The sequence below is a fragment of the Populus nigra genome, chromosome 10 (assembly GCF_951802175.1).
Source record: "Populus nigra chromosome 10, ddPopNigr1.1, whole genome shotgun sequence".
Classification (NCBI taxonomy): Eukaryota; Viridiplantae; Streptophyta; class Magnoliopsida; order Malpighiales; family Salicaceae; genus Populus; species Populus nigra.
Genome location: NC_084861.1, coordinates 3,815,541 through 3,839,291, shown reverse-complemented (window position 1 = coordinate 3,839,291; position 23,751 = coordinate 3,815,541). Strand labels below are relative to the sequence as shown.

Below are 23,751 nucleotides of genomic sequence, written 5' to 3'. Positions count from 1 at the left end.
ATAAAACTCATATCAAGAAATACCTGGAAACATTTCTATTAATGATGCAAACAGAAAAAAAAAAAACAATAAGCAAAAATGTAAAACTAATATCAAGAAAACATTCAAACAAGAATTTTAATTTGTATTTTATTTTTGAATAGCTATATCAAACTTGATCTATTTTCTGAAGAAATTTTACAATTCTCTGAATAGTTTAGAAACCAACATTTATAAGGAAAAGAGAATCATAATCATAAATAGAAAACACAATATAAAATCTAAAATTAAGTTAAAAATCCAAAAAAACAAAAACAAAATTATCCAAAACATACATTTCAAAACCTAATTTAAGGATTTTTCAAAACTTATGGTATTTTTATATCAAATTATTGATATAATGCAAATAAGTTTTTGTAGAATTTAACTCATTTATAGCATGTTTGGTAGTGTGATAGAGATTAAAAAACATTGTAAATTTGTTTTTTAAGATCATAATAAACCTATGAAAAATTAGCAAAAATTACAATTATGGCATTTCTACGTAAAGATAAGAACAAAAAAAATAGTATAAATAAACTAAGTGTAAAGTGATAAATATTCAAAGTGTAAAAAATAAAAGAATAATATTTAAAAAAAAAAAGTGAAAAGAAAAAAAAAAGAGTAAAAACTAAAAAAATATTACAAAAAACATGAAGATAAGAACAAAAAAATGCTAATAAATAGGACAACTTTAAAATGATAAAAATATCAAATATAAAAAAATATAAGAAATACTTGTTTTCTAAAATAAATAAAAAATCCCTGAAAATTATAATTTTATCATTACTACATACCGCTACAATAAACAATTTAGCAAAATTTATAATTATGTTATTTCTATAGAAAAACAGTATTTGTTTTAGAATATGTGTAATAATTAGTATCAGTGAAATATTGGAGAGGCTAAATAATCCTGTGCGTCAAATTTAAAATAGAAACAAGAGCTAAACAACAAAAGAAAGAGACTTTCCTATGCCGCAACCATTCTCTTCTTTACCAAGTTAGCTTTTAATGAAGATTTTCAAGGAATTATTTCTTTATCCATTAATTGTATTTTATTTATTTACCACCCACGATTTTTCATTTCTTAACTCATACTGTTTCGAACTACCATGATTTTTGTTTGTTTACGTGGTTTCACGTGTTTTTTAAAAAATTTAATTTTTATTTTATTTTAAATTATTTTTTAAATATTTTTATATTATATTAACGTACTAATATTCGAAAGTTTATTTATTTATGCAGAGATACAATAACGAACATGTACTGAAATAATTGTTTGATGTCATTTCCTATAAGCATGACAAAATTCTAAATTAAACTCCATTTATAAAATTAGGATTTCAAATAATTTCTTTTGTCACTCTATTATTTCAGATAACAGGGATGACTCTCTACTGATGAATACTAAAATTATTAAAATCACGTTATAATAACTAGTAAATTGTAATTACTAGTAAAAAAAAGTGGTTTGGCAATTTTTTTAGAGTATATTTAGTATTCTGACAGCAGTTATTTTTTTTTATTTGAAAATATATTTAAATAATATTTTTTTGTTAAAAATTTATTTTTGACATCAGTATATTAAAACAATTAAAAAATTATAAAAATTAATTTTAAATAAAATTTTTAAAAAACACAAGACCAGCTACGTTAAAAAAAAAAAAAAAGCTCGTAAATGTGTCATATGATCTTGGGTAAAAAAATAGAAATTGGCCAAACTAATAGCTTCGTTACGAGTAGAACACAGCGAGGACATGTTAAAGGTCTTCTTTTATTTTAAGAGTGCAAGCTACACATTTTAAAGCAGCTTCAAAGTATCCTATCCATCATGGAAGGAAAATTGTTTCATCTTTCCCACACCATTTAAAACCATATTTGTTAAACTTGCCCTTGCAAATAAGCTTCACTTGACTAGTTTTTTAATTAATTTGGACAAGATATTAATCTAATTAAATTATGTCGATCTAATCTAGTTTTTTATGTCTCAATTGACTTGATCAAACTCAATTTAAGCTTGATCAACCCAATATTAATAAAATAAAATAAAATAAAATAAAATAAAAAATGATAGTACTTTAATAGAAACAGTTAATCCAATCTAATAATAATAATTAAAAAAATTATCACAATTTTTTTATCTAATAACACATGCTAAAATTAACTCAATACAACACCAGTTATTCACTTAGTGTGTGTTTAGCTTGGAGATGTGGTGATTTTTTTTCAAATGTACAATCCTTTTAAAGCATAAATCACATCTCCAAATGCTAAAAATACATGTTTTTTGCGTGGGCCCCATCAAAAAAAGTTAAAGCCACCTCTAAACCAAACACTTTTTAATTCTGGGGGATGCAGTTCAACTGATCAAATTTTAGGTTTACTCTCTAGGGATCACCGGTTCGAGTCTCACAAACTCATGGCTATTAGAGGCTTACATAATTATTAATTTTAAAATTTATAAAATTAGTCGAGATATATATAAGTTAACGCAAATACCTAGCATTAATTAAAAAAAAAAGTGGTCAGTTGCTTGAAGCAAGGCATGAGTTACAACCATGTTTCAAACAAATAGGAGCATTATTGGTCTTTGTTGTTGGGAACACGCTAAGCAATCTAAATGTGGCGATACCCGTGAGAGCGAGAAAACGCCACATACGAAGAAAATCGACAACCGCCCTTTCACCTTCAGGAGCAAGACATGATTGCGGTGGTCTCTTTGTCAACCTTGAAAGACTTGCAAGGCAGTGCATTGATTTATGATTCGCTTTCTTCTTCTTCTTCTTCTTCTTCTTTTTGGATGGTTGTTCACTTTTTTTTTTTTTCTTCTCAATTTTAACACGCACCATGCTTGCCTTTTCTATTTTCAACTGGATGTACGTATGGCTGTGCGGTGTAATTTTTATTTTTTTAAATTTTGAATTTTTTTATTTTAATTTTTTTATATATTTTGAATGAAATAAAAAATACATGATATTCCATTTAAGAATATCTTACACGTGGTAAATATTATCTCTTTCGGTTACAAAACGGAGGACCCACCCTGCATTTTACATCTTGTTGGATATGATATTCCCCTCTCTGGTTTCCCAGAAAATAAACAAAAATATATATAATACACGTAGTGGATATATATTATTAGTTAACCAGAAAATTTAATTCCTAAAATAAGGTTTTGATACTTTCAAACATCGTTATGAATTTACGAATTTACGGAGGTAAAGTTTTAATGTTCGAAATATTAATTTGTTAGTTTAAAAAGGCGCCATAAAAATTTCCAATTAAATTTTAATTTTGATTCTGAGATCATTCGATGTCTACAGTAAACATTAGAAAACGTGCTGTGTTATTGGCCTGTTAGGATTTGATAATTGGTTTATTAACAGGTGAACACGTGTTCTGTTCGAAGCCTTGCATTCCACTGTTTACGAGTGTTCGTTTTAGTTATTTTTTAAAATATTTTTTATTTTAAAATATTAAAATAATATTTTTTTAATATTTTAAAAATTATTTTTTATATTAGAACATTAAAATAATTTAAAAATAATAAAATATTAATTTAAAATAATAAAAAAAATTTAAAAACTTTCTAAAAATATTTCTAAAACACAAAAATAAATAATATCAAAAACAATAAAGCCACTGGCAATAATGAGCTGAAACGATTGAAATCTTAAGAATGTTTTTAGTGGACTTGAAAATCTTCATGGGCTTTCGATCGTATAGGATAGATGTTGCTTGCTTTCATAGTTATTTGTTTTCTTGTATGAAATGGACTATAGACCCATTTATTTTAGCAGCATATATTTTTTTTTTAAATAATTTTTTTAATTTTGAAATGATTTTTTTATTAATTTAATATACCGATACCAACAAAAAATTTTTTAAAAATAAAACATATATTATTTTAATATATTTTTAAATAAAAAATATTTTAAAAAACAATTATTATCATAATATTAAATAACTATATAAAAATTATAATCCAATAGTTGGTGCGCGTCCATTAAATTTGTAAAGTAACATAAATTATAACCATATAGAATATATAATTATTGCAATAAGAATAATTATATAAGAGGTTTTCTTTGAGTGTGGAAGTAAGTAGTGTATAAGAGGTTTTGTGATTGAGTTTCCAAGTATAAAAATCATAATTATATTATTGTACTAATTTTCTCTAAAAACTACCTATGGATCAATGGTAAGTTGGATTTTTTGAAATCATATTAAATCTTATGTGCCCTGGCACTTTTGTTTTTATCCATCTCTGTTACTTTTCTTTCTATTAAATTGATTTGTTCTTCGTGATGATGTTCGTTAAATCTGTTCCCATTTTTTCAATAAATAATGACTGAGAAGTGAGGGCTCATTTGAGACTTTTCTCGAAAATCAATCCTAACGTGTTAATTGAGAAATAAAGTGAGGTCAAATCAACAATTCCATTATCTTGTGGACTGGAATGGAAAGATATAAACCAAAGGAAAGGATGATATTACAGGGGCAAATAAAATTGATAATTGAACATCACACAAACAAAATTGCATCACAGCATGCGCCATCAAAATGTTTTTAAACCTGATTTGGTGACCGATTGACTCAAGACCCGAGTTATAGATTTTAATTGAATTATTTAAATTAACTCTAATTTTTTTTATAAATAAAAATAACTTTATTTAAAAAAAAAATCATCAAATTATAATTAAGTTTTTAATTAAATCTTACTGAATCAACCAAGTCAACCTATTATATTAGTCAAAATTTAATTTAGTCTTATTTTTTTATAAGCCCAGTCCAATTCTGGCACATTAATCAAATCCCAGCTTAAATTCGCAGGCAGGATTGGATTTTAAGTGCCCGTTTGGCACTGCGGCAGCAGCTGCAGCAAAAAACAAAAGCTGAATTAAGGTGTTTGGTTAATCCAAACTACACATTTTTTCACATGGGTCCCGCCTAATAATTGAGGTAGAACCTCAGCTCATGCGAAGCAGGTTTTATCTGCTTCTCCTGTGTTTTTCTCCTGCGGTCACTCTCCACTGTCCACTTAAGTGAACAATGGAGAGTTCCTCCACTGTTCACGTGAACAGTGGAGATCGGACCCGGTCCAAAGCTATAAAAATGTATTGAACCGGGTTCGACCCAGTAAAAATAATATTTTTTATTTTTAATTGTGTTTTATTCGAAAAAACTAATATTTCACATTATTCAATAACACTATATAAATTAGAATAAGATCATTTGATGACGTAATATTTATGGAATTTGATTACAATCCTAATTTTACTTCTAATAATATTTTACCTGATGTTGTTGCGCACTTACGAAATCAATGAAACTGTAGTCCTTGTCGGATGTATTTCATATGTGATGAAATTGTAGATAGTTCAATGGAACAATATAAAATAATTTATATAAAATATTATTTATTTCATAATGTAATAACAATAGTTAAATAAATTAAAAACATTCAATATATATATTAATTATTTTATAACCTTAATTTGAAAAGCATTTTTTTAACCAAACACATTAAACTATTTTTTACTCAACCTCAGTTTTAACTACAGTTTTAACCAAACATATATTTTTTCAAACCAACCTCAACTAAAAGTACTTTTTATAAAACAACTTTTTTCAAACCACAACCACAACAACAACCGCAATACCAAACACACTCTAAAAATGAAACGAGTGAAAAATAAAAATAAATAAAAGCACCATGTAAAGATAGCTATGTGTGCTCGCTGGTAAAAAAAAAAAATAGATATTATTAAATTATATATTGGATTTTGAATATTAGTATGAGTATTCACTGTATATTATTATTTAATAAAAAAATAAAATAATTAATATATACTTCAAGTGTGTGTGTATATATATATTAAATAACGAATATATTTTTTTATATATATACACAAGTGTATTTATATATGTTATATTGTATTAAAAAATATAACTATTCTATAAATATATTTATATAATATAAATATATATTTCAAGTTATATGTTATTTGGAATTTCATAATATTTGTATAAAATATTATTTTGTAGATAAAATAATTATTTAGAAAATACCCATCAATTTAGATTGGAACAATTAATATCCATTGAATTTTTTTATTAAAGAAAAGTTTAGAATTGCATTTTAAAAATTAATTTTTTTTATTTTTTAAATTATTTTGATGTATTAATATTAAAAATAATTTTTAAAAATTAAAAAATTATTTTAATATATTTTTTTTAAAAAATATTTAAAAAACAAACCGCCACATACCACGTACCATATAGTAAATTGCCATCCCGGGTCCCAGGCACTTTCGAATCACGGTCTCGTCCTCTTCCACACTCTCTGACTGCCTCGCTTTCTCTTTTCCTGTGCGCGTGTGAAGGAATCGACTCTGAGATTACTGCTAGAGGAAGGTCTTTCAGATTTCCTCTCAGTGAAGCTGGGACGTTTTCTTCTCCTTGCAAGTGAGTGTCTCTCTCCTTCTTTTGAATACCGATATTCAGCACTAGTTTTTGCCGGAACTTGAAATTACTGGAATATCTTAACTGAACCGAAGCAATTCGGTGGACACATTCTGTTTATTTGTTTAATAGTAAAAATAAATAAATTACAAAGCCCTAATTTCAAAACCCTGTTTAATTTTAGGACAGTGAAGCTAATGTCGATTATTATTTTTTAAAAAAACAATTAGCAACAAAAGGAGATACCTAAACACTTATTTAAGTTGCCAATCCATCGTTTTATGGCTTCGTATGGCTAAGAATCAGAAATTTGATGAAATTTAGCTTCTTACTTTATCATACTTATTTTGAGCTTTAATATATGCAGATTTCCAAATCTAGGGTTTTCTCATGTATGATTATTTTTCTTCAATCAGCAGGCGTATTTCAATCAACAAAACGATGCGTAAATATGGTTAAACAAACTTGAATATATGCATATACGTATGCACATATCCACCAATAAATTTTCACTTTATTTCTAAATTGCAGGTGGGTTTTGTTACAGAGGCTGACAAGGCTTGCGTAGATCATTTTTTTAATCAACTCAAAGAGCATTACCCAACATGCAAGGTTAACTCCTGTTTTCTGCTCCCTGTATCTTACATACTTGAATAGCTTGCGCTCCCTACCTTTTCACAATTAATGCATCAAAACTAAGGTTTATGTCGATACAACTTTACAAGAGATGTCTTGATTTTGATATAATTATTACTATTGGTCAAAATCATTTCTCAAAGAAGAAAATGCATACCTATTTCCCTAAAAGCTTATCCTTGTCTATAGTTGTTTGGTTAAGGTTAGCGGGAAGGTTGGCATGGCCTCCAACCTTGCCTTGACAGTCTTCTAAATTATTTTTTCAAGCTTCAGATAGTTTAAATTAAAAGGAAAATTTAAAGTGGAAATAATCGCTTTCCTTTCCTAAATATCATTTCTTTTTTTAATGATTCAAAATTCCATGTAGTTTTCCCAAAAAATTATGAGGGTTCAACCTGTGGTGACCAGGAACCCTTTTCTTAACTATACTTAGATTTTTGCAATTGAAATGTTTGATTACTAATTGATTCAGGAAGAAAAAACTGAATCAACCAAACTGAACCGAACCATTTTGGTTCATAAAATTTGGTTTTGATTTGGTTCAATTTCAGTTTATGAAAAAATAAATAAAAGATGCCAAAAACCACACCAAAAAGCCGAATTCTTACCCCTAGGCTAGTTATGCATGTGATTGATTTAACTTTGCAGTTAGATTGAATTTCTTAATTCTATCTATGTACTTATGTTAAATTTGTCCTTTTTGTCCAGAGTGAACTGCTTGAATATTTGATGTGTACATCAATCAGAGTATAGCTATTATCCCCCCCCCCCCCTGGAGTGGCTACAGTCTTGCATCCTAGGGCACCATTATCCCCAATTGAGGACTATCCAATTCAATCTCACAACCTGAAAATTTTGAAGCAGCTTGTGCAGGATTAAAAGAAATGTAAGTACCGGCTTCTTTTTCTTAGTTAACAATATCTTGATTCTGTGCTTCAAAGTTTTGAATTTCTTTGTCTCTCTTTGTGCTTGATTGATAATTTTTCAGGGGAGCTTTTAAATTGGCACTACGCTGTCCACAGAAAGTGCACGACATTGTAGTTGACCCCGAACCCAATTGGAGTTTCGAGTCTCTTTCATCAGAGCTCCATTCACTTGAAAAGAAGCTCCACGACTCGTGTTCAGGTCCTGTGCCTTTCACCAAAGTTCAATCTCGGTACTCTGTTTCTTCTATTTGTTATGGTTTCTCTTAGTTGCATCTATATATCATATTGTGTATTCATTTACTATTTGAATTCTCGCTTGAATCCAATGTTTTGATTCTTTTTAGAGAGTTTTGGAACAGGAAGGGTGTGAAGAGAAGTCCCATGGCCTTTGTCATGAGCTTGTCCAATGAAGAGACTGAGCTTTCAGAAAGCGAGAGGGAGGAGGATCATGATCTAAGTATGGTGACTGCAAAACGGTTCAATTGCGATGATCTTTATATGAGGTGTGATATTAAACTACATGGGTCTTTAAATGTCGATTACATGAATTATATCTGGATGATTATTTGTTTAGTATTTAATTTAAGTAATTGTTTCTTTGCTTTCTACTTACTGTAAATCTGCTATTTTGGATTTCTGGGTTCAATTTTTTTGCTGTGTTTTGCTTGTCTTTCAGTGACAGTGACAGTTCTGATTATGAGTTAGCTTTTGATGCTCAGTCCTACTTGATGGATGAAGTAGGGTTAGTTGAAAGTGCTCTTTTTGAGCGAAGTCACGAGCATCATCTTCAAGTGCAGGTGTGTGGATTTAAATTGCAGTCATTTCTTGTGTGTTGCTATGTGCCTTATGTTGTCTTCATTACATACATACATAACAGCCATGTTGAGTTGTCAGAGAAGTAGGGAGGCCCAAGATTTTTTATTTAGTTATTTTATTATCATTATTTTTTTGCGTTGAGGTTTATTGAGACTTGTTTTTGGGTGTTTAACATTGGTAAAGCGCTTGATTAGCAGGAGGATATCAGGAACCAACTTTCAGCAATAGAGACAGAATTAATGACTGAGCAGGAAAAATCTGCATCTGCATTTGCTCGAATTGAGAAGTATAGGGAAGCAAGGAAGGAACTGGAAAGAAAACTTGATACTCACTATCAACGCAAAATGTAAGACTGCATCTTCTTGTTATTTTATTTCTTTATACTCCTATGTAAGTTGATAGTTAGAAAATCCTGTTTCAATGATTAGATTTCTGGCCCATTATTCTGTTCTATTGTATTGTATTTTGAATTGCATAAGAAATAATGGAGTCATGATACTGTTCTTAATTGGCCTATGCCTTACAGTCATTTCTGTCGATTTCTTGTTAACATTGTGTGATTGACCTACAATGAAAAAACTGGCTGCTGACAGCTTAATGCATTATTAGTGACCATAGTGGATGCAATCTCCCTGCGTTCCAAAATTCATATTGTTCCTTCTCAATGTATAATTCTGATAGAAGGAATTTGAAATTTTCAATGGAGACAGAAACCGAGAAAGAAAGGAGTTGATATGCTAGAAGGAACCAATGAATTAGGGATCTTAGTGTCATGAAATTCTAGAGGTTTTAAATGTTTGGTTGTTTGCTATTGTTTTATTTAAGTACATTCCTACTAGACAATGGCAGGAAATACAAGTGGTGGTTGATTAAAGTAGAAACTCCTGTTGAAATTATGTTTAAGTTATAATCTTAATTTAGTAAAAACTAGTGTACAAAAGTATAAGTCATGTGTCAAAGGGGATTCTAATTTTGAGGACTGGGCATGATGAAATGTTCAAAGTAAGTGCATGCTAATGTTGTGTATGCAATTACTCCTCTGTTGTGATGTGTGTATCTAAATTGAATTGATTGCACACCAGTGGCTTGGCTTAGCACAATGTGAATGCACAATATATAAGGTCTAAAGTGAATTGCACACCAGTGTGCCTGGGGGCTGGGGACAATTCATCTAGAGAAACCTGAAATGATTTATGACATTTCTTTATGATGTTATAGTGCAGAGGCACTTGACAATCATTTAACTGCCATTCAGCGAGATCATGAACTAAAATCACAAATAGAAGAAAGGAGAATAAGAAGTGATGCAGCTCATGAAGAGGCCAAGAGAAAGGAAAGGGCTTTTCACGAGGAAAGATTACGGCAAGAAAGAGCTAGAGCAGAAGCAGAGGTTTGTTGATTTGTCCTGGGTTTTTAATATTTTTCTGTTTAATTCTGGGCATAGTATTTGTGATCATGTAATTTGCATGCTATTTCTGAATATATGTACAATGTTTGCTGCATTCCTTTCTTGGCTTATGAGCTCGTTGCCTCTCCCTTCATGCCTGAAGTTTAAGGCTCTTGAATTGCATTTTCTGTGAGTCCTGCTTCATTGAGAGACCTGGTATTTCTTTAATTCCACCATGTCTGTATAAGTATCCTTGCCTGCAAATTATTTTTCCAAGCTGTTTGCATGTGTTGTGTTGTTTTCTAAGAAATACCTCTATTGCATGTTTGGGAATTCTGTAATGATATTGGTTAACCATTCTTTATCAAACTTTTTAACTCCAACCTTGATTAAATTTATTGTGGTATATCTATCATAACTTTCTTGGTAGATATTATTTGTCAGTGTATTGATTACAGTTCTGAATGCAGGCCAAACTTAGATTTGAGGAAGCAAAAATGGCTGCTTTAGAAGCAGAGAGGAGAGCAGCAAAGGAAGCAGCTGAAAAGGAAGCTACTGAAGCCTCAAAAAGGATAGCTGCTGTAGCCTCGCAACAGGAGGCTGCCAAACCCCAACTAAATGCTGACTCTTCAAATATGAACCTTCAACCCCAGGGGTCTGGATCTAATAGAACTAAGAAATCACAAACAACAGGTATTCTGTTTTTATTCCTATGCAAGCACTCAAATTTCTAGTGCTTTGAATTATGAAAGGTTTCAGAGCCCAAAAAGAAATTTAGGTCTCAAATTGACATGCTTGTGGTCCATTTTGATTTTATGTTGAACTTTTCTTTAAACATTTTATCCTCCCTCCCTCCCTCCTTCCCTGTTCCTACCTCTCCAATTCTTCTCTATTTTTCTCTCACATATTTCTTTTGTGTGAAATTTTTAAGTGGAAAACGTAAAGGCCAGTGTCAGAATATTATTTTGGTAGTGATAAAAGGAAAATATATTGCTGGTAGCCTAAAACCTTATGATCTCCATCCCTTCTCTGCTTCCCTCTATTTTTCTATATAAGAATGCCCATCATTTTGCAGTTGGCTATCCTTTTCAACTTCCTCAGGGCTCAATCCTGGCTCTTCGTCTCTTTGTTTGTTTATTTTCTCTCTTAAAAACTTTATATGTTACCATGATGCCAAATTCCAGAAAGGAAGCTTCACTATTTACATTTCACAATACCCATCATCGGTATTTTGTGCACTTTATTGAATTAGACAATTTTTGCAGGTGATGTTGTGAGGGCTGCACAAACTGCTCTGATTTTAGAGCAGGGAAGATTGCTAAAGCTTAAAGAGCTTGAAGAAGCAAACCGGACATTGATAATGACTTCCAATATGGTATTTGCTAGAATATGTTATGTTAAGTCTTCAAATCTCATGTTCAGTTACCTTCATTAAAAAAATGCTTGTCATTGTGATTTACAATTTCTGGCACTGATCTTATAATTACTTAATTTTTAAAATTTGTTATTGTAGTTCCTTCATATTGGGTACATACTTCTTTTCCTTTGGTCATTCTTGGATTTTTATTTATGTTCCAGTTTTTCAATGTGGTCCTTATCTGATTTTAAGGGATCCCATAACTTTTAAATCTTGTATTTGATACTCTGACTTGTTTTCTGGTGTCATTTTCATTAGGATTTTAGCAACCACGAGAGGCATATTTCTAGGCTGATCAGACAAATAAGGGGGATAAAAGAGAACGTTAGGTAAGGTGGATACCCTTTTGTGTTTTGAGTATTCTGTTCATTGTTCTAGTTACTTAAGAGAAACAAATGATTACTTTAAGAGATCTTATATATCCAATTTGCCATTTATTCATTAGTGTGGACTTCTATTGCATCCTAAAATATTTTAAATGTTATATTAATTTTGTTACAGAGTAAAGGCAAGTGAGCTTGTTAAGATTTTAAAGAATCCTTCCTGTCCTCAGTCAATCAGTGTTGCGGCATTTGCAAAGAAGGTAATCTGGATTGTTAGTCTTGTCTGTTGTTTTTATAAGGTAATTGGGAGAATCTAGTGGTGAGAAAGTTCAGGAAGCGGGTCCTAAAACATCATTATAGATCCATTGTGATGGAATGCAGTCCACATTTTTTTATGTAATTATAGAGTAAGACAAAAACAAAAACGTGCAAATATTTTATTTCTGCACTTTGATTAGCATGTGTGTAATTAAGAAAGCTAAAGATAAAGTGTGCATACATCTGATTATAGTTTGCATTCTCCTTGTGAATTACAAGCTTCAAAAACATAAGCTTTTCTCTATTTATATTGCTAAGAAGTTCTGTGGCGCAAAATTTATTTAGTCCATTTAGGTTCTTCGCCCTCTTATTGCAGCTATTGTCTGTATGCAGTGTTTTACTTGGTAATTATTTCAATCACGGAATGTGGAAGTAAAGGACACACTAATATGTTTCCCTGATTTGGTGTCTATGACTCCATAGGTTGTTTCCCATTGTGAAAGTCCTGATAATGCTGTTTTTGCGTGTGGACACGTCATTGTTCTTGTTACTTCACAGGTAAAGCTTTTCAATTTAACTTGTTCTCTTCTCTTCTGTTTTTTCTTATTTTCTGTCTTGTTCAAACATGGGTGGGTTTTGTGAGAGAAATTAAGTTATCATGCTCTGTAAGTTTGAAGATTGTGTGAAGATACTAATGGTGAAAAGGAAAATAAGACATGCAAACTGCGGCTGTTTACCTGGGTGACTTTGCAATGCACCATTTGATTCTAAAATGAGAAGATGTGGCCCTAGTGGTCTGTAGAGGATTTTTCACATAAGCATAGGCTAGGGGGTTGGGGTTATGCCTTCCAAGGAAGATTAGGGAATGTGTTAATCATATTTCAGCAGAAGGTATGCCCTTATGCTTGGGTATCTTCTGTTCTCTCATGTATGTTAATTATTTGTGAATCAGGTCCCACAAGCAATGGATCTTCTTCTTGCTGAGTTCCATAGAGCTTGCATCTACACTGTCCCAAAGCACATAGTGTACTCAAAGGTGACTCATTTAATCCCTTGAGCTTTCCACAAATGTGTTAAAATAATACATTAAAATAAAATCAAAAGAATCTTGCTTAACCTGTTTATGGTACATGCATTTGTGAATGATATAGAATACAGAAGGCAAGATCAGAGAGACTGGGAACTGGAGGAAAGAGTTCCTTAACTTAAAACTCTACTGGGCTGATACAGAGTCTATTTATCAACATTCTCAGTGCTCTTTACTTATTAACGTCAAAGAATTCTAATCTGCCATGCATCAGTAGATAAAAGGATGACCTTATGAAGTCATATTTTTATCTCTCAAACATCTCATCTTGATTAACAAATAGCAGCACATATGAAGGTGTTCCTGTTATATAAATGATTTACTCAGATAACCTATCAAATATCCCTGTTCTAGTTTCAATCTTGAAAAGTGTCCTGAAAGTGGCTAGCTATGCACACTTGAGATTGTCAATTGGGAAGAGCCTAAAGTTAAATCTGTGTCAAAGTAAATGTTTTCTGAAGTTTCTTCCAAGTCGCAACCCATCACTTGTGGCAATAATCATTTGTCACCATAGGGAAAAGCTCTACAATTTTCTTTTATCTATATTTGTGTTTCCTTCATTACCTTTGAACCTGTTTGACTAACTTCGGATTTTAGTTGGTAAAGTGTTGAAAGGGGACCTCCATTCCTATGTGTATTTCATGAGTGTTACTTGAATCTCACCTCAATTTCCGTCAGTATCCTTTAAAAATCCTTGTTCTACCTACTGTGGTCTTCAAATTCTCAGAAATACAGTTCCAGAAAAATCTTTTATCAGCAGTTTTAAATGATTATCTTTTCCACTCTTGCCATTCTGATAGAAATCTAACTTGGAAGTAAAAGGGCTAATAATCAGGTAGTGGTCTGTAAGTGGTAAAAGATGAGAGAACAGGATTTACTTGTGGCATTTCTTCCTTTGTTTTTGTTGCAACTCCCATTATTTATTGTTGTTTTTTTCTCTCTCCCCAATTTCAGTCGGCTTTTGAATCAAAAGAGGCTTACTATAAAGATATTGGACATCGAGAAGATGGTGGAAAGCTTGAGAGTGTGAAGGATTATTTGAAACGGTTAGAATCTTACATGAAACTGTATGGGGCTCTGGTTCAGGTTTGTCACTCTCTTTTCTTAATAATAAAAAAAGAGTTTTCCTTGTATTATTAGGATGACAGCCTGGCCATTCTCATTGAGGATTAATGTCTTGGTTCTCATTTTAACCTCTTCATACATTATCAGTGGCAGCTGACCCAGGTAACTTGTAACTTTTCAGACAGAAGTGCAGGGTGTCCCAAACATTCATGGTCCAAAAGAAGGTTGGGCATGGCTTGCGAGGTTCTTAAATGTTCTCCCTGCCAATATGTATACTGCTGTTGCGTTGAATGCCTTCCTGCAAGTAAGTTGGTAGAATTTTTTGATGTACTTGGTATAGTGGTATTTAGAAAAGGACCCATGGAGCTGAGAAAATTCTATGTTTCCACAGACAGCAGGATTTGTTCTCTTCAGAAAATACAAATCTCAGTTTACGAAGATGCTCCACATAATCTTAAATGACTTTCTAAATGCATTGAGAGAACGGGAGGATTCAGAACTAAATCCAATAATTCTAGAAATTCAGTCTTACATAGAGGACAATAAGTTCCTCCAGGAGCCTGAAGGAAGGAGCTTGCAGGGTCAATTGCTATCTAGTGTCATGGTACCCGAGTCAGAACCAAGTAGAGGTTACTACTATTGACTGACATGCTATTAAGTTAACAAGGTAGGATGGCATTTCTCGGCCAATTAACAATTAGTCTACTTTCTTATAGTTCGCTGTGTTCTTTCTACATAACACTTCAATTTAACATCTTCTTTCCTAATCCATATTATCTCTAATTCCATGTCTTCATTTTTTCTGTAATTATCTAGATACTTGTTTTCTCAGAGTATGGCTATGTGGTATTAATACATCAATAATTTCAATCTATCAACAGGGACAAGAAAGTTTTAGTTATTACTGCTAAAGATTAATTCAATCAAGCATACTTCTATCAAATGACCTCCAGGTATTTGTCTCTTTCACGCATATCTGTCTGTACACACATTTTTAACAGTTTTAATTGTTGTTGAAATTTTTTATTATCATCAATGTCGCATAGAAATAAGATTGTTGGTGGTTCTTTTCTATTTCATGGATGCAATTGTATGGTCTAAATACAGCTCAAGGCAACTATAATAGATGTCAGTAAGCCTTCACAATAAGTAATAATTAGCCACCATCCCAGGACCTAGTTACTTGAACTTTATGTTGGTGGCCCATTTATCATTTTAATAATTTTGTGGCATTTAATGGATGTTAAATTATTTGATTATCAAGAACAAATTATTAATGGATTCTACTTTTCAATTGTTTGTTTCTGTTGCAATGAATTTTCTTAGAAAACAATCAATCTATTGGATCTTCTGAGATTAATAGAGATTTGATGTTATTATCTATCATGGGGGTTGAAATCTTTTTCGTAAGAAAGCATGCAACTAGAAAAAATTATTTGATCATAAAATAAAATCCTTATTTTCTCAAATGCTCTTTTTTTGTATAAATAATATAGAATGCAGAGTTATCATAACAATCTTCTCTTTGCTTCATGAGCATGAATCTAGTTTAGGTACTCAACTAATCGGAAGATAATCAATTGTTGAATATATTGGAACCCCCGGACAGCCAATGCGAAAGCCCCCCATCTTGCATTGATGCTGATTTATCATCTTGAGAACATTTAACATATGTATACCCTGAGTGATATCGCTACTCAATCAATTCACCATGCTGCTCGGCCTTCACCCCCGACAAACAAGTGTGATTTGGTAGATAAATCCATCTGAAACAAGGGATGTCCATCAAGTCTGTATTTCTTAGTGGTAGGGGAAACTTCTATGCTCCCAAGGGTAGAACATCTGCACTTAAGATCCCAGTCATAACCCGCAATTTCATATGATTGATCTGTACCTTCTTGGAGTTAAAATGCAATTAGAAATTTGACCCGAATTGACACTCAGAGTGTGAATGCGTTTGGATGGAGAAATTAGGTACAATGTCCTTCATATTTTTAAATGAGAGCTGCTGCATCCCCTTACAACTCTGCCTTGGCGAATGCAGGTTGCCGGAAAAAAAGAGTGACAGTATTACACCTTTTGCCGATTGTTGTTTCTTATTCTTTTCCTAGATGTCAATGGCAAATATGTATTGCGTTGATGCGAATTGTGATATTTGATATTGAACACCATTTATAGAATTTTTGTGTAATGTTAACCAGATTATGTGGTCCTTGCGTCGACTAGTGTGCTCAATGATTTTTTTTATTTTTTTTTTGCTAATTTCACTATCTCAATCACTTGTCATGGCTATTGTTTTTTTTTTAAAAAAAATTTTTTTTTCCATTGAAGTTAAGCTCCTTTTTCCTTGAAAATAAAAGTGGCCAATACCAGATTTTCTTTTCTGACATTTCTTTTATAATGCTTTTCTTGGGGAAAAAATTAATCAGCACGTCCTTAGATTAGAGAGGTAGTCGTCAATAGGTGTAATTAAAATGATTAAATAATTTTTTTTTAAATCAAATAAGTTTTTTATTTATTTTATAAATCGTTCTGGGTATTTTTATACAATCCCCTTTTCCTTTTTATTTGTTTTTATTGTTATTTTTGGAATTAATAACGCTTTGTTTTTCAACTTTTCATTCTAATTTCAAAGGTGTTTGTTTTTTTGTCATTAATTAAAGTGGGCCAAGGCATTTTGGATGCTTAATTAATATACAATCATCACTAATGGAAGGACCTATTGGAGACTTCAACAAAATACAAGTTTCAATTAATTTGATTTTTCTTATTATAAGGATATATTGATTAATTTTCCGGCTTGCATAATTACACCAGATAACGGGGCTCGAGATGATAATTACACCAGATAACGGGGCTCAAATGCATCTCCACAGTACATAAAATCCAATCCAATATTACTGACTCAATACCTCACCTTTACTTCAACATTAGTACAAAGACTCTGGTTCTTTTTTAACGGGAAAAAAATACGTAAATGTCGTTAATATATTTTTTTAGTAAAAAAAATTAAAATTATATAAGAATTGTTTTATTGTTTGTTTTGATAGACAATTTGAATAACTGATAAACATAGTTTAATTTTAAATAAATATTTAAGTTGAAATTTTTTTAATAAACAATGAGATAATAATATATTAGATCGATTTAAGTTAACTCGAGCCAATCTGTCAATCCTAATATTATATCATGAAATTATGATAATTTCATATAAAACAAATCAAAATAAATTATAAAGATCAATTTTTAATAAATTCAATATTAAATGATAAAGTTAAAAAATATCAATTAAAAAAATAACTTAAGTCAAACTGCAATCTACATCATGAAATCGGAACAACTAAATAGAAAATAAATTAAAACAAATTATAAAATCTAATTCTCAATCAACAATCAACAAAATAAATTTAAAAAAAAAAACACAAAAAATAACTCAAGTTAACTAAAGTTAATCTGTCATATACATAACATGAGTCATGAGATAGAGATAAACTCATTGAAAATAAATCAAAACAAATTATTTTCTTATTCTTAATTAACTAAATTTTAAAGGATAAAATTAAAAAAAATCAATTAGAAAAAAAATAAAAAAACTCGAGTCAATCAAATTAACCTAACAAACTTGATTCAAGTTATGAGTCCGCGATAATCTTATAAAAAACAAATTAAAAAATAATAAAATCCTCTAATAAACCTAAAATTAAAGCTCTAATAAACTTAATATTAAATGATAAAATTAAAATTAAAAAAAATTAAAAATAATATTATTTTAATAAATAATATTATATGAAAAAAATACAGTAAAACCCCCCTCTCCTTTAAATTTTTTTTTTGTTAATGTAATAAAAAAATACAAAAATCCTTGTCCAAAAACAGAAATAACACCACAAATATATACATATTAAAAAAAATGGATTTTAGTTTTTGTTCATCAACAGCTAAGAAAAACCTATCTCATCCTAATCCAAGTGTAGTTCATTAACTCCTTTTTGCAAAACCAACTTATGAAACACACGTCTTGGGCAGAGTACTCAGCCATGATCTATACAAGATTGCATAAATCTAACTAGTTTCCCGTTTGTCCTCGCCGAAAAATACATCCACCAAGAAACAAATCAACTCTGCACAATCTTAAAACTGGTTCTTGAAGGTTATTTATAAACCATTTCTTTTCCCTGCTTTCCGAAGAAACACTGTTGAATGGCTATTCAGAATAATGAGCATTTGATTCAGCTCCCACCGAACCAAACATGCAGGGAGCAGAGATGATCTCAGAGAACGCATTGAGATTTACTAATAGAGCCTGATTCTAGCCTGTATTGGGCCTCGACATATGGGGCACACTTGGAGGTCTTCTCCACAATCACAACAAGTCTGCAGAATAGGAAGAGGTGGCAATAAAGTACTTGTGGTTATGATCACATTGTCATGAAAAAACATCGTATATAGAATATGGTTCCTGCTTTAAATAAATAGATAGAAAAAGGATCATGGTTCACCTGATGCCCACAACCGAAGGCCATGTTCTTTGGATTAGTGAGACAAATGGGGCAAACCTGTCAAAGTTCATAAAAAAGGTGTTAATTGCAATGGGAGACTAAATGTGATGGTATGGATATGAACATTGAAAGCAAGAGTTATTTATTTACTTGTCAATGCCCATATCAAGGACGAAAGGCTGATTTAATAGTAATGTAACAGAAGAAAAAAAATACTGATCAATAAAATGAACTGTATCTGGAACAATTTTTACACCTGATTATCATACACAGAGCTAGAAGATGAAGCCCTCTCTGCTGTTGTTTCATATCCACTAACTGGTGTATCATATGAAGATGAGGCCCTCTCTGCTTTTGTTTCATATCCACTAACTGGTGTATCATATGAAGATGAAGCCCTCTTTGCTGTTGTTTCATATCCACTAACTGGTGTATCATATGCAGAGTAAGAAGGTACACGCTGCTGGAAGCTGCTTGAACGGGAAGCTTTCGATTTGCTTGAAGAAGTTTGACCGTAAAGTGGTGGGGGCAAAGGAACCCTCTCTGGTGCATTCCCTCTGTGGTGATTGCTTTATCCATGGAAGCATACAAATGAGATTTATAAAAATTTACATGAATTGGGAATTTAAGTGTATCAATGAAAAGCACTGCACTGAGACTTCGTTTTTACCCCAATAAGCCAAGCTCAATAGTTGCTTTGTATTGAGAAGGTATTTCCATCAATGCTGCAAGAGCAAATTCTGCCTCTTTTCTGGACTGACTCACATTTTTGGACATTATTTCTGTAAAATTCACAAACTAACAAGACAGAGAAATGAAATAGTTCTAGTTAGTATATATGTAGATGCAGTGCTGCAATGTCTGAACAACTACATGACCGACTCCAACTACTGGTTACCTGGAAATTGTCAAAGGCTCGAGCAGGGATGTTGTCATCAAACTCCCTCATCATCTCCCAAGGTCCATCACCGACTCCAACTAAAATGATCGATAGAGGGTATTCACTGATATTGTCAAGCACGTAAGCAATTGATCAGGAAAATCTAAAACTAGCTATTGAAAATGTAATATCATATATATCTACCTCCCCCGCCCCCCTCCTAAACTGCTTTACCTTGCCTTTACAATTGCATCGATTGTCCTTCTCTCTTGTGGACTGAGCTGGCCATGATTTGTGTCAACACTTCTAGTCACCTTTCATTGATTAAAAGTTTTCTTGTAAGCGGAAGTGGTACAGTGAAAGCATTGACAAGCCAAGTATATAGAAAAACTGTGGATTTTGTGCAGCAGGAATGTCATAACTGTTTTGCCTAATTATAAAAAAAATATATATATACATATCCTTCTGTTTTGCATTTTCCATGCACCAATCAAATGTCATGACCATCACAAGCAATTCACTTCTGCCTCTGACTGATTAAAATATTTCACCAAGAAGAGACCTGTTTAGAAGGCAGTCTTTCTGCAAAATAGGGCATATACGATCTGCAAATGTTTCTTTTCCTTGAGTTTTGAAAAGGTGAAAATTCTTCTGACCAGTTTTACTTCTTCAGGAATGGATCCACACCGTGTTTATATAATAAATATTAGTTGCAATTTTGATGCTTTAATGTCAATGTTTTCAAAGGATTGGTATTGCCTAGCACTCAAAACCTTTAAAATGAATTGCTAAAGGCAGAGCAACAAAAAATACCTGCCTTTCAACAATAATAAACTGTGAATTCAAAAGATAAAAAATGTGAATACCTGTCCATCAGCAATTATCAGCAAAACATGGTATTGCCCACCACCTTGCTCAACAATAGTAATGGCCATTTCAATAACAGGTGCAAAAGATGTCGGTCCTACGATAACAAAACATAAACGAAGTGTGCCTTAGGACCACCTGATAGAATATTTTGAATAAGATGCCATTTTTAGACAATGTACAGAACCTGACCAGCGAGCCGAAGGTTAGGAACAATTTCTTTGTATCGTGTCAGCACTTCCTCAAATCCATTACAGAATCTCTCTTCAGGAAAGAAACTAAAGACATCTTGATCATGTGTAGATGCTGCAAAAAGTAACGTGAAAATCATCTTCCTCATGCAAAAAATAATTCTACAGAGAATAATTCAAGAGAATTCTTCATAAACTAAAAAAAGAAGAAGAAGAAGCTTAACATGAAATTACCATCTCCAAATCCAAAACATGGAATTAAGTTATCCTCATCGAATGCAGACATAGTCCTGCCAATAATTGATATTGCTTGTTCGTACGGATTTTGACCATTTCTAATATCATGTAAGCTTCGTCGATTGAATGATCTTGCACCTGATATGATTTTGAGAAAAGGTTAAGCATACCTTTTATGATTGAATCATAATTGTTACCACATGTTAAACAAACCAGGAAACGACTAGACCTGTCCACTCATTGCTTTTTGTGAAGTCAATTCCAACAATGAGATTAGAAGACTCTAAGCCAGCTTGAGCAAGAGCAGCAGTCACCTGTGGACACTGACTTTGTTTAGTACTTAGAAGCATGTTGAATACTTAAAATTATCTTACAAATTTACATTTGACCATCTACAAATTTTACAGCAAATCATCAAATATAGATAGAAACAAGCAAGCAAATGATTTAGAAAGAGGTTTGAAGATGTAGGACCAACTTATAGTATCCATCCACTAATCCTTTCCCAGTCCCTGACCATAAAGATGGAAGTGTCAATGCCAGCTGCCCTCATAGGAATGTCCCCACGGAAATCCTCATTAGATAACAAGGGACTATTTTGAGGCTGGTTGGCATTGCGTTTCAACCTGCGTTTTAAAAATGCATTTAACATGAAATAACATCAAATTGATGATTTTTTTTAGTGCTTTCCGATTATTTTGACATGCTGATATCAAAATTAAAAAAAAAAACATTTTGATGTATTTTTAAGTAAAATAACACTTTAGAAAAGCACCCTACACTACAATACTAAACACACACTTTATCACCAATAGTTCAAACACAAGAATTCACCACATGTTTATGCTTACAGATAATGAAACTCCAGTAAAGCGTAAGCATTCGGTGATTTTGGCCGAGTCTTATATACACTTAAACTGTATCTTGTGTTATATTTCAAGCTGTCACGTCGAAGCCCACATGCTTGTTCACATCATTGTCAACAACATTCTTCAGACTTATCCTATATAGAAGCCATAACAAATGATCATAAACCTGGATCCATTCTATGGTAGCCATCGGCTCAACTTCTTTCTTTATCTGTCACCAATTTCAACAGAATTTCCCACTAGGCGTTGATCAAATTTATCTCATGGGTCCTCAAAATATCTTAAAAACAGGCCTTGGCAGCTGAAGTTGTGTCAGAAGGTTTTTTTTGTCTGTAACATTCAACGTTCGTCTAGTTTTTCACTTTGTCACTACCACCCTTAAAAGTCTTATCCCATAGACGCCAAAATAAATAAATAAATAAAATTACGAGTAATTAAATAAATTGATGGTCCAACCAACCTGATCCAAAGTCTGGTAATTATCAGCTATTCTCGAGTATTTCCTGTCCAACCTCTTGTGTGGTTGTTGGGGGGGCATTTGTGATTCATAAGGATAAGATGGATTGGGAGCAGGTGCATGGTGATGTTGTTGTGTCCAATAGGGATCATGTTGAGGAGATGGATATGATGATGCTGGAGGATATCCATATTGATTCCATGAAGATGAAGAATTGGCTGAACCATAAGAAGAATAATCTCTCCCTCTTGACCCTTTTGAGCTTTTACCTCCCATCAGCAAGCTAATTGATTCCAAACAGAAAAAAAAAAATCTCTCCTTTCCGGCTGCAAATAAAATTAAGTCAACTCAAGAAAACAATATCACAGTATATATAGTATTTCTTAACATGTTTATCATACCTTAAAACTTGAAACTAAACTCTAACACAGAAACTACAGATTGGGGAATGCAAAAATAAAAATAAAAATTGCAGAATGTTTTTTTAATTATGGGGTATCTGAGTTGGAGATGGTGAAGAAGAAGTGAATTAAAAGGAAGTTCCCGAGTTGAAAAACAAAAGGGGTAGAAGTAGTACGAAACAGAGACAGGAAATTTAAAAGGAGACCAATTCCAAGACAGAACAGGGCACCACCGACCTGATCAGCTCAGACTACACAAATGTTTTGCTTGCAAAGAGACAGCTTGTTCACTCATCTCATCTGTAAGTTTCCACGATTAAGCACCCAAAGAAAGAGAGAAGAAGCAAAGCATCGATGCCAAGTGGGTTTTGAATTTTGATTAATGAAAACGCAATTGATTGAAATAAATAAATAAATATATATAGAGCAGGCAGAGTACACGCAATGTTTTAGCTGGTGGGGAGAACCTTCGTTAGTTTGTGTTTGGTATAGTGTTAAGTGTATTTTTAGAATAATTTTTATTTTAAAATATATTAAAATAAATTTTTATTTTTGATATTAATACATTAAAAAAAATTAAAAAACATTAATTTAATATTTTTTAAAAGAAATTTACCTTTAAAAAGCATTTAAAATATAAATTATCACACTCTCAAACACTCACTTAGTTGAACTAAGAACATCAAACACTCGAATTTTAACAAATATGTTAAAATAAAAAAAAATATTTAATTAAAAGAATATATATATATATATATATATAAAATTTTAATATAATTTTAGAGTAAATTTTTATATTTTTAATATATAAATTAGAAAAAAAATATATTCTTTATATTTATTGCATCTATATTTTCAACTTGGAAACGTAACGCAACACTACTATAAAATTTCTTTGCCAACTTCTTTTATCTTGTGACTCAGAGTTATATTTCTAAACTAGATACTT

General features: G+C 31.6%; 2 protein-coding genes across 8 annotated transcripts; one reads left to right on the top strand and one right to left on the bottom strand.

Annotated features, from left to right (window-relative positions):
- Positions 1–6,324: 6,324 nt before the first annotated feature.
- On the top strand, positions 6,325–16,623 carry LOC133704968 (mRNA export factor GLE1). 7 transcript variants are annotated; one of them, XM_062130050.1, is made up of 19 exons: positions 6,325–6,489; positions 7,018–7,098; positions 7,831–8,008; positions 8,111–8,278; positions 8,408–8,551; positions 8,725–8,845; positions 9,059–9,210; positions 10,083–10,254; positions 10,722–10,944; positions 11,517–11,626; positions 11,927–11,997; positions 12,170–12,251; positions 12,733–12,807; positions 13,202–13,285; positions 14,291–14,422; positions 14,583–14,705; positions 14,793–15,068; positions 15,283–15,354; positions 16,446–16,623. In XM_062130050.1, coding segments are annotated over exons 3-17 (1,911 nt in total). In that variant the 5' UTR covers positions 6,325–6,489; positions 7,018–7,098; positions 7,831–8,006; the 3' UTR covers positions 15,045–15,068; positions 15,283–15,354; positions 16,446–16,623. The 7 variants fall into 7 exon arrangements, with proteins under 7 accessions (XP_061986034.1, XP_061986033.1, XP_061986029.1 ...); XM_062130049.1 differs by having other exon boundaries at positions 8,393–8,551; positions 9,062–9,210; XM_062130045.1 differs by having other exon boundaries at positions 8,393–8,551.
- A 1,640-nt stretch (positions 16,624–18,263) lies between these two features.
- Positions 18,264–23,249, bottom strand: LOC133704971 (E3 ubiquitin-protein ligase RGLG5-like). Its single transcript, XM_062130054.1, has 12 exons — positions 23,040–23,249; positions 22,405–22,727; positions 21,305–21,389; positions 21,073–21,213; positions 20,840–20,953; positions 20,647–20,744; positions 20,015–20,094; positions 19,799–19,904; positions 19,571–19,698; positions 19,157–19,469; positions 18,901–18,957; positions 18,264–18,775 (listed from the first exon to the last, which is right to left on the bottom strand). Exons 2-12 carry the CDS (start codon positions 22,675–22,677, stop codon positions 18,695–18,697), a joined length of 1,476 nt encoding a protein of 491 aa, XP_061986038.1. The 5' UTR covers positions 22,678–22,727; positions 23,040–23,249; the 3' UTR covers positions 18,264–18,694.
- Positions 23,250–23,751: the final 502 nt, after the last annotated feature.